Genomic DNA, 11,145 nt, shown 5'->3' with positions numbered 1-11,145 from the left:
GGAAAGAGAAAATGCCCAGAGAGGATGGGAGAAAGCCTGGAATTGCTGGAGGTGTTCAGCCTGGAGAAGAGAAGCTCCAGGAAAACCTTAGAGCCCCTTCCAGTGCCTAAAGGAGCTCCAAGAGAGCTGCAGAGGCACTTGAGACAAGGCATGGGGGGACAGGACACAGGGAATAGTTGTATAGGGTTATATGGGATATTGGGAAGGAATTGTTGGCTGTGAGGGTGCTGAGGCACTGGCACAGGTTGCCCAGAGCAGCTGCGACTTTTCCATTCCTGGAAGTATTCCAAGCCAGGTTGGATGTGCCTTGGAGTAACCTGGGCTAGTGGAAGATGTTCTCCCCTATGAAGACAGGCTGAGGAAGTTGGGGCTAGCAACTTTTCAGTATCTGAAGGATGGTGAGACACTGTAACATGTTGCTGAGGGAAGTGTTGTCTGCTCCAACCCTGTTGATGTTCAAAGCCAGGCTGGATGAGGCCCTGAGCATCCTCATCTCGTGAGGAGGTGTCCCTGCCCATGGCAGGGGGTTGGGACTAGATGATCTGTAAGGTCCATTCCAGCCCCTAAAATTCTATGGTTCTCTGTCCCCATGGCAGGGGATAGAACTGCATGAGCTTTAAGGTCCCTTCCAACCCAAACCATTCCATGACATCACAGCTTGAACTGCTGGGACCGTGTTGTGGGTCTCCTAGTTGGGGTTCAATCATGCTTTACAAATGGAAATGCTGGATAAACACATGAATTGTCCTTTTGGATGACATGTCATGTCCATCCTTAACATGTCCCAGCAGGAGCTATTCCAGCAGAGAGCAGACAAAGTGTGCAGAGACGTATCTGTGCTAGCTTCGCCTCCTGTGGCAGAAGAAGTTCCATTTTCTGCCCTGGAGCTTGAGATTTAATAATCCTTCAACAACATTTTGGTATAATCATCAACTATTCTAATTGCTTTGGATCATTTTGGCATCTTTACAAATGCTTCCTCCAGTTTCTAATCATGCTGGGCCAGAAAACCCATGTGGAGTTGAATGATACACTTCAGACTTGTGCTGGTTGTGCTGTTTAGCCCCCAAAGTTTACCAAGAGTGTGGAAATCCATTTCAGATGGAGGATTAGGCCCAAGTTTGAGCTTTGTGTAAGCACAAGGATCTAAGGATTTGCAGAACATTGGTATCAATGGGAGGTTGTACATGTGTATGGTTACAAATGGCACTTTCTGCCCATTCCCATCCTGATGAATGTGTAAATGCTCATCCAAAAGGAAGGATTGATGTCACATATCTACCATCTAAATCTTATCTGGCTAGATTAACTAATCTTTAGGCTATGTCTGCTGGCAGCAGAGGGATGGATACCACAGGGGAAGATTCTGTAAGGAGATAACTGGAGGTAGATAAGGAGTTGCCTTGTGGCAGTAGCTCTTGCTGTCATTGAATCCAGAGAAGGAGAGATCTGACATGATAATGAGCTCCATTTCCCTGCCTTGGACACTCCTAAACTCTTTGTCTAACAGGTATTTGCTCAGACAATCTGGAAGGGAGATTTTACAGCAACCCAGAGCAGCCCAGGCTGGGGATTACTGTCCTTATTGCTCCATGGATCTTTGTCCTTGTGCTTTCCTTACTCCTGTTCTGCCACAGCTTTGTGTTCCTAGTCTGGGGGGAGACTGTTTGCAGCTACATTGCTGCAGCATCTGTGGGAGCAGTTAGAGGTGTTCCTCTGGTTTAGGAGGGGTAAAAATTCCTTGATGGAGTGAAAGAGAGGAGATAGCATGTAAAACAGACCTGGAGAAGCCCTCCATGCTCTCTGCTCCACTCTTGTGAGATCTGCAGTGCTGCCTCCGGGTCTGGGATCCCTCAGCACAGGAATGATGTGGAGCTGCTGGAGGAAGTCCAGAGGCCACAGAGATGCTCCAAGAGCTGGAACAGTTCTGCCATGGAGCCAGGCTGGGAGAGCCAGCGATTTCCAGCCTGGGGGACAGAAGTTCCAATTAGACCTTAGATTCCATTCCAGTGCCTAAAGTGGCTCCAAGAGAGATGCAGAGGGACTTGGGACAAGGGCCTGGAAGGACAGGACAAGGAGAATAGCTTCCCACTGTTGGAATCTACTCATGGATTGTTGGGGTGTCCTGTGTAGTGCAGGAGTTGGATTGATGGTCCTTGAGAGTCCCTTCCAACTCAGATGTTCTGGGACTCTATGATTCCTAGCTGAGGTTTCCTATTCTCTGTGCCAGACCAGGTGTAAATGAAACTCTTCTCATATGTGCTTCAGCTTCTGAAAGAAGAGAAAGCAAATTCCTCCTGGGTGAAGCCAACTAAAGCAAACTCTGATTTTTTTAGTTGCCTCTTGTCTTTGCCTCTAGTGATTAGTGTATATTCCTTTAATATTGAAATAAGCTTCCTATCTAAGGCAGAGCCCAAGGGAGTCTCTCTGTAATAATGAGGAGAGTGATGTGATTTCTGAATGGAACATTTTGATTTCTTTTCCTGGTTTATTAGCACATTTTTTTGCTAGTGTTCTTTGCCCACAATGTCAATCCTTCACCTTTCTGCCTGGGTTTGTTTGGGATTGCTGCTGTCCCTGAATGAGCAATGTATATGTCTATATTGGCTCAGCACTTTGGCAGGTTAGACTCTGCCTTCGAGCAAAGCCTGAACCAGCAAGGGTGGAGCCCTCAATGCAAATGACATGAGATGTCACAGCTCAGAGTGGGATTTTACAGGCATATTAATAGTCTAACATGAATTGTCCTGTCCTGTCCCTTTAGCATTGCTGTTGCTCCTCTCATATCACATGGAGGCTGTGGCTGCCCCAACCCTGGCAGTGTTCACAGCCAGGTTGGCTAAAGCCTTGAGCAACCTGCTCTGGTGGGAGGTGTCCCTGCCCAGGGCAGAGGGTTGGCACTGGATGATCTCTAACTCCATTCCAACCCCTTAACATACTCTGAAACTATGAGGCAGGTGGATTTGAGGCTGCTTTTCAGTGGGTGAGGTCTGACTTGGAAAGAGCAACACACATTCCATGCCAAAGATGTTTTCTACTCCTTTCTTCCAGGGTATAAAATCCCATGTGCTGGCACTATCCATCCATCATCCATTGCTTCCCAAGCATGGCTGCAGCACTGTCAATACATCAATCCCTATCTGCCTCTGTTTCCCAGAGCAGCTGTGGCTGCTCCATCCCTGGAAGTGTTCCAGGCCAGGTTTTACGGGTCTTGGAACAACCTGAGCCGATGGAAGGTGTCTCTGCCCATGGCAGGGATGGAATGATATGACCTTTAAGGTGCTTCCAACCAAAACCAGTCTGGGATTCTGTGAAATAGGTCCTTTTCTCAATGAGCTGTAGAAGGTCTTAGAACAAGGGTCTGGAGGAACAGGACAAGGAGGAATGGCTTAAAACTGACAGAGAGCAGGACTAGGTGGGATGTTGGGAAGGAGTTCTTTGCTGTGAGGGTGGTGAGACACTGGCACAGGTTGCCCAGAGAAACTGTGGCTGTTCTGTCCCTGAAAGTATTCTAGGCCAGGTTGGATGGGGTTTGGATTAACCTGGGCTGGTGGAAGGTTCCCTGCCCATGGCAGGAGGTGGGATGTAATGGTCTTTAATGTCCCTTCCAACCAAAACTATTCCATGATTGCTCTTGTGTTTTGCAGCATCCCCTTCAATTAAGCTTCTGGTGGATGACCCCATCGTGGTGAACCCTGGAGAAGCCATCACCTTGGTCTGTGTGACAACAGGAGGGGAACCAGCCCCCAGCCTGACGTGGGTGAGGTCTGCTGGTGTCCTGCCCAACAAGACAGTCCTGAATGGTGGCACCCTGACCATACCTGCCATCACCTCAGAAGATGCTGGTACCTACAGCTGCATTGCCAACAACAACGTTGGGAATCCTGCTAAGAAGTCCACCAACATCATTGTAAGAGGTAAGTTGAGTTGGAAAACTATTGAGGTATTGACTATTGATTAGATATTAGGAAGAAGTTGAGATATTAGGCAGAAGTTTTCCCTGTGAGGGTGGTGAGACACTGGCACAGGTTGCCCAGGGAGGCTGTGGCTGCCCCAACCCTGGCAGTGTTCAAAGCCAGGTTGGCTAAAGCCTTAAGCAACCTGCTCTTGTGGGAGGTGTCCCTGCACTGGGCAGGGGGTTGGCACTGGATGAGCTTTAAGGTCCATTCCAACCCCTTAATAATCTATGATGCTGTGTAGAAGTCAACCCCAGTCCAAAGCTTCCATTGTGGCCAGAAACTCATTTAATAATAACCCTCTTATTTTTCATTGATTTGTATTATTTTTCCTCTTTTGGCCTGAATAATTTCATAGGAATTGTGAGTCCTTGTGACAAACCAAAAGCTGGGTTGGATGAGCACAGAATACAGCTGATTTAGAGTGTCATTATCAGCTTAACTCAAGAGTTACTCCAGAGCATTTCATCCCATCAAAAGCCTTGGTGTCCATTGAGGTGTCTGGGGTCAAAGCAGAGGAGAAGGAGCTGATCTGTCCTTGCTGTTCCCCAATTCTAATGAGGATAGTTTCCTTCCAAGTGATTTGTGTAGATTAATGAGCTCTGTTAATGATTGCCAGGCTGCAGCACTGGAGGCTTGGTGGCTGTTCTCATCAGTGGCATCTTCACATCCTGCTCTCAGGCTGCTGATATGAAGAGCTTCTCACAACAGATTTCAAGACAAGACCATTAGAAAGCAGAGGAAGCTCAAAGGGAATATTGACTCCTCTCTTTCTAGTAAAACTTGATGGTTTTATCCCTCTATTAGCAAAGAATAAGCTCTCTCAAGTAGGAAATCACACTTCCCTCTGAATAAACAGAGTTCCCAACAACCTCCAGCCTGATGTGTGTATTTATTGCTGTGCTTGCTTGTAGAATGTCTCTTTTCCAAGTTTTCCATGGTAGGGGAAACAAATGTTGTTGTAAGGCAATGGGAATACATTGATACAACTTCCCAGTGAGGGGAAGTGGAGGGACAGCACTGGCAAACAGTGACAGGACCCAAGGTCAGGGGAGGGCTAAGTTGGATATGAGGAAAAGGTTCTTCTCCCAAGGGTGTTTGGGCACTGGAGCAGCTCCCCAGGGCAGTGGTCACAGCCCCAAGCCTCACAGAGCTCCAGGAGTGTTTAGCCAGTGCTCTCAGGCACAGGGTGGGTTGTTGACATGCCGTGGGCAGAGCAGGAATTGGACTCTGATCTTTGTGGGCCTTCCAGCTCAGGCTATTCAGGTGAAGGACACAGTAGTTGCTGTACCCAAATCAGCTTTATACTGGTGTGACACCACTGGGGTGACTCCTGGTTCTCCTAAGCAGGGAACCAGAGGCAGAAGGTTGTGCAGTCTCCATTCCTGGAGGTCTTCAAGCCCTGAACAACCAGGTGTGAGCTCACACCAGGCCACCTTTGAGGCAGAAATTGGGTTAGGAACCTCCTGAGGTCACTTCCCACCTCAACGTTTTGCTGAAGCTGTATGGAACCATGGAGTGGTTTGGGTTGGAAATGACCTTAAAGCCCATCTAGTTCCACACCCCAGTGTTTTTCCTGTTGTGCTGCTGCTTATTTCTCTGGAATATTCCCTTCTAAAAGCAGTTGAAAGAGAAGCCCATGCTGTGTTTCACCTGCTTTGATCTTGGCTTCATCCACTTAATGGTTCAGATTCTGAGCAACTTGTAAACTGAAATGTTCATTACAAAGACATTCTTCCCCTCCCTTTCCCTCAGAAGAAGAGCAGTGAAAGAATGAGGAGCTAATTAAGTAGAGCCCAGGTAAAAGCAGGCACCTGCCACATGGAATAACAAAGCCTTTTGCCTTCAAAATTAGCAGCAGTTCTAAAAGTAGAGACAAAAGCCTCAAGTCTCCCCCCAGAATTTGCATTTAAATGGAAAATTTGGGCTTGTAAGTGCCAAATAATTGCTTGATATTAAAAAGTTTGGAGATGCTTTAGGAGAAGCTGCTTGACATGTTAATTGTTCTGAGAGCTGCTGTGAGTTGAGGCTGTACCAAACCGTGAAGCTCAGGGCCTGGTGACAGAAGCAAAATGAAATGCTGCTGAAAGGCTGAGAAGGTGGGGCTTTTTTTAGCAAGGCTTGGCCTCAACTCTGGCTTGGCATGGAAGGGAAACAGGCAGGCAGCAGCATGTGCTCACAGTTAGCTCACCTGTCCTCATGGAAAGTCCTTTCCTCCATGAGTCCTTCCATCATGAGTCTTTTCCTCCATGAGTTCTTTCCTCATAAGTCGTTTCTTCCATGGGTCCTTTCCTCATGAGCTCTTTCCTCATAAGTCCTTTACTTCATGAATCCTTTCCTCATGAGTCCTTTCCTCATGAGTTGTTTGCTCATGAATTCTTTGCTCATGAAAAGTTCTTTCCTCATGAATCCTTTCCTCATGGAATGTTCTTTTCTTCCATCATGAGCCCTTTCTTCCCTGAGTCCTGTCCTTTGCTCATGAGTCCTTTCCTTTGTGAGCCCTTTCCTCATAGAAAATCCTTTTCTCCCTGAGTTGTTTCCCCATGGAAAGGGTTGTGAAGCATGGGAAGTGGCTGTCCAGGGAAGAGCTGGTGCTGGGAGCGTTCAGCCTGGGGAAGAGAAAGCTCCTGAGACTGCAGGAATGTTCCCCTGACATAATCCATTTCAAATACCAAACAGCAGAGAACAAGCCACATTTCCACTCCTGTCGTTGCTCTGCTCCATCACTTCTGTGCCTGAGCTTTGCTGTGTTACAATACATGTGACAAATTGCAAAGCAATCACAAGCTTGGACCAATCTTCAGAGGATCTGCAGATTCTAGAATGAGCAGCAAATGTGCAAATCAGTCTCTAAGTGTACTGTGAGGCTCAGCAAAGTGCCAGCCTTGCTCCAAAGAGCCCCCAAAGAACTCTGATGTGATCAAACACCCAAAGATGAAACAATCTTTGTCCTCAAACTCCTCACACCCAGCCTCTGCTTCCCTCATTAATTACATGTTCAAAGTCAGCAGATGCATTTCAGCAGCTCAACTAAGGTCTATTTGCATTCAGCAGGTTCAGTCCTGTCCTCCCACCTCCACCCTGATCCACCCTAAGTTCTCCTTTAATGCATCAAAATGGTCATAGATAGTTAAGGGGTTGGAATGGAGCTTAGAGCTCATCCAGCCCCAACCCCCTGCCCTGGGCAGGGACACCTCCCACCAGAGCAGGTTGCTCAAGGCTTTAGCCAGCCTGGTTTTAAACACTGCTAGGGTTGGAGCATCTGCTACCTCCCAAATTACATCCACTACCTCATCATGAGCCCATGCTGCTCCCTGTCCCCACTGCTCTCCAGCTGCACATCCCTGCAGCCATCAGACCTCTTGTAGCACCTGTGGTTGGATTTTTGGGGCTGTTTTCCAGCTATGGAAGAAGGTTGTCACCTCTTTTGAGGTGACAGGAATTAGACATTCCAATCTCCACAGGTTAACTGTAGAGAGATCTCTGTTTATTCCAGTGCCAGGTGAGCTTAGGGGTTGACACACACAGGTTGGTTAATGATCTAAACCCTGAAAAGACATTATAAAATCCCATTTTCTGCTGACTTTGGTGGTGCCAGAAGCAAATGTGGAGGCTGTGGAGGCTGTGGAGTACTGGAGAGTGGGGTAGGACATTGTCATTCAACACCAGATTGTAGTTAAGAGTTGTGGAGAGTTTGCTGTGAGGTCTCAGAGCTATTACTGATGAATTTGATGTCTGCCTTCAATGGCTTAAGAGACATGAAGAGGTTTGGGTTTGGGAAAGGGAAAAGAGGAGCAAAGAGACTTTTGCCTTCACTTCAGAACTAGAAACTCCCTCAACTTTTTCCCTGTAGTTTGCTGAGTCCTAACCCTTCTCTGAACTCCTTGCATTGAGATCTGTGGAAAAGCACTTAGCTGAGGTATGTGTTCTGCTCAGTTCTGGGAGGTTAGAGTTGGCTGGAGCAAACCAGGACAGGGGATGAGCTATCCCAGTTATATCTTGTCTTTAACACTCATTATTTCATGTATCATAGAATTTTAGGGATTGGAATGGAGCTTAGGGATGATCCAGTGCCAACCCTCTGCCCTGGGCAGGGACACCTCCCACCAGAGCAGGTTGCTCAAGGCTTTAGCCAACCTGGCTGTGAACACTGCCAAGGTTGGGGCAGCCACAGCCTCCCTGGGCAACCTGTGCCAGTCTCTCACCAAAAGACCAATGCTGTTAACCCTCAGCCTGCAGAAAACCAACCCAACCAGCAACAGCCCCCAAAATGAGTTGATTCTGGAAATATCCATGTGCATGGAGGTTCTTCCTGGCCCATGAATTAAGTTTACGGCCCAAGGTTTGAGGTTCTCCACCGCTTGCAGATGTTATTGCAACACTAACCATAACAAAGGACAGAGGAAAGTTAGCATGACTTTCCTACTAAACTTTGTTCAGTTAGAGGAATGAGAAACTGCTGAAAACTCAGAAATAAAAATAGTTTATTGAGGTTATTAGCAACTAATTAGGGCTGAAATGCTCTGCTTGTCGTGCCTATCCACTTCTCTCTTCTCCACTGCCTGGGAATGATTTCCATAATATATTGCCTGGTTGTGTGTGTGTCAGCATTGTTTGCTCTGCCATTTGCAAACTACAAAAGCTCAGCTCATGTCGGAGTTTCTTGCTGTGGCAGTTGCCAACTGGTTCATCCTCTTGGATCAAAGGGTGTATTAGTGCTGCTTCCCTAGGAACAACCTGTGGCTTTCCCAAGGGAAGGAGAGAGGCTCAGGAAAGGCAAGTGCATGACAGGGCAACAATTTCAGCTGGAGAAAAGTCAGGGAAGTTTCTTAAATGAGTGAAATAATGAAAGAAGAAAAATGAACTCAACCATTTGGGGCCTTGAATATGAAGTTACAACTAAGTAGCAGCAGCTAGAGAGAGATCTCCTGTGCCATACCCAACCAGCACAGCCAGTGGGACAGATTTGCCATTCTCTGGGTAAGATCATGGAATATTGGAATGGTTTGGGTTGGAAAAGACCTTAAACACCATCTTGTTCAAGCCCTGCCATGGGCAGGGACACCTTCCACTAGCCCAGGTTGCTCCAAGCCCCATCCAACCTGGCCTGGAACACTTCCAGGTGCTCTGGGCAACCTGTGCTGGTGCCTCAACACCCTCACAGCCAACAATTCCTTTCCAATATCCCATCTAGCCCTGCCCTCTCACAGTGGGAAACCATTCCCTGTGTCACATCCCTCCATCCCTTGTCCCAAGTCCATCTGCAGCTCTCTTGGAGCCCCTTTAGGCACTGGAATGTGCTGTAGATCCCATACTTAGGGCAATAAGCACTTTTCCCTTGCTGCCTGCTGAAAGTGGAACATTAAGCAGAAATAGATGTTGAGGCACCAAACACATTAAGAAATCACAGAGCATTTGCTCCTTCCACCTCTACCAGTGGTGTAAATGCTAACCCAGACTCAGTTTTGTTAGTTCAGTAGTTTCTTCAGCAAAACAACTCTTTGGGGCTTGCAAATGCCAAGCTGAGTTAGCACTTCCACAACTGGCAAAGAATTAACATTTATTTCATAATTAGGTTGCTGTTTTCAAGGTGGGAAAAGAAGCCTAAAATGGAGCTGTATGTGAACACTTCATCACACATGGTGTGAGAGACTTGTACCACTGAGGGAGACAGCTCTGCAGCCCAGAAACCATCTGTGTCCTGGGCTCATCCCACAGCATGGGCTGTGGGTCAGGAGGGTTTTCCTCATCTGATAGCCCCTGGAAAGGGATGTCAGCCAAGGTGTTCATCATGTGTTTCCTGCCTGGAGATGTCTCAGAAGTGCATCTTTTTGCCTTTTCCATTGACTATTGCCTAAAGATCTCCAAATGATAATCTTCTCCTGAGGGTTGTGCACAACCTTCAGCTTCAGGTTTCTCCCATGGGTTGTGTGTGCAACCTTCAGCCCCAGGTTTGTCCTGTGGGTTGTGTGCAACCTTCAGCATCAGATTGGTCCTGTGGGTATGAGATCAGTTTTCCTCATCTGACAACACCCAAGCAGGGAGGTATAACCAAGGTGCTCATGGGGATCCCTCCTGCCTGGAGATATCTCAGAAGAGCATCTTTTTGCCTTTTCCGTTGACCCATTGATCATTGCCTAAAGATCTCCAAATGATAATATTCTTCTCTGGGTTGTGTGTGTAACCTTCAGCCTCAGGTTACCCAAGCAGGGAAGTGCCACCAAGGTGCTCATGAGGGACTGTACTACCTGGAGACATCTCAGAAGAGCATCTTTATGCCTTTTCCATTGTCCATTGCCTAAAGATGTGCTTTGATCTCCCTTAACTTTTGGACTTAGCTGAAAAAAAGCTGAAAAAGGCATAGAGTCTCCTAGTTGGGGGGAGGGGAGGACACAAGGATCATCCAGTCCAACTCTTGGCCCTGCACAGGACAACCCAACAATCCACCATGTGCCTTGAAGTGTCCAAACACTGCTTGGGCTCTGTTGGGCAGTGACATCAGCCATTGGATGGGGTGGGTCACCTGCCCTTGAGCAGCTAGGAGGACAGAGGAGCCTTCAGGCTGCCCCAGGGAAGGAGCAGCATGTGCAAAGCAGGTCAGGCTGTAGCCTCAGGCATTTTTGTACCTCCTTTCATTTCCCCAGCTGGCACTGTTTTGCATGGCCGTGTTTGCTTCCAGATGGATTGGAGGTGACACTGCGGGTTGTATCAGGGATGTTAGGATGATATCTCTATTTTCTCCTCCCTCAGTGCTCTGATAGCAGAAGGGCTTGTAAATACCTCCAGAGAGGGATAACAAACACTGAAGGCTCATGAATTATTTTGGTTACTCTTCAGTTGTCACAGCTCAGCCTAATTTAGGTGCTGTGACTTCCTATTTTTCATTTGGGGAGTGACAAGTCCTTCAGCTCTGTGTACTCTGGGATGGGATTTGATTAACATTTGGGAGCCTGCAAGGAATTAACCATGTGTTAAATGTGTGTGCAGGAAGCTTCAGTGACTTTCCAAGCATCACAGGATGGTTTGGGTTGGAAGGAGCCTTGAAGTCCATCTCATTCCATGTCCTACTATGGGCAGGGACACCTTCCACTAGCTCAGGTTGCTCCAAGCCCCATCCAACCTGGCCTGGAACACTCCCAGGGATGGAGCAGCCACAGCTGCTCTGGGCAACCTGTGCCAGTGTCTTACC

The 11,145-nt window shown here is 47.6% G+C and overlaps 1 protein-coding gene across 1 annotated transcript in view; it reads left to right on the top strand.

Moving 5' to 3' along the window:
* The window catches only part of MDGA2 (MAM domain containing glycosylphosphatidylinositol anchor 2), a gene marked incomplete at both ends in the record, with an annotated part of 76,137 nt that overhangs the window by 55,044 nt on the left and 9,948 nt on the right, over positions 1–11,145 (top strand). The window contains one exon of the mRNA XM_009076211.1: positions 3,648–3,917. Coding sequence (XP_009074459.1) covers positions 3,648–3,917 — 270 coding nt within the window. The remainder of the gene's footprint in view (positions 1–3,647; positions 3,918–11,145) is intronic.

The sequence above is a fragment of the Acanthisitta chloris genome, unplaced genomic scaffold (genome assembly GCF_000695815.1).
Source record: "Acanthisitta chloris isolate BGI_N310 unplaced genomic scaffold, ASM69581v1 scaffold2436, whole genome shotgun sequence".
Classification (NCBI taxonomy): domain Eukaryota; kingdom Metazoa; phylum Chordata; class Aves; order Passeriformes; family Acanthisittidae; genus Acanthisitta; species Acanthisitta chloris.
Note: the sequence above shows the minus strand (reverse complement) of the source record. Positions and strands in the feature narration are given on the sequence as shown.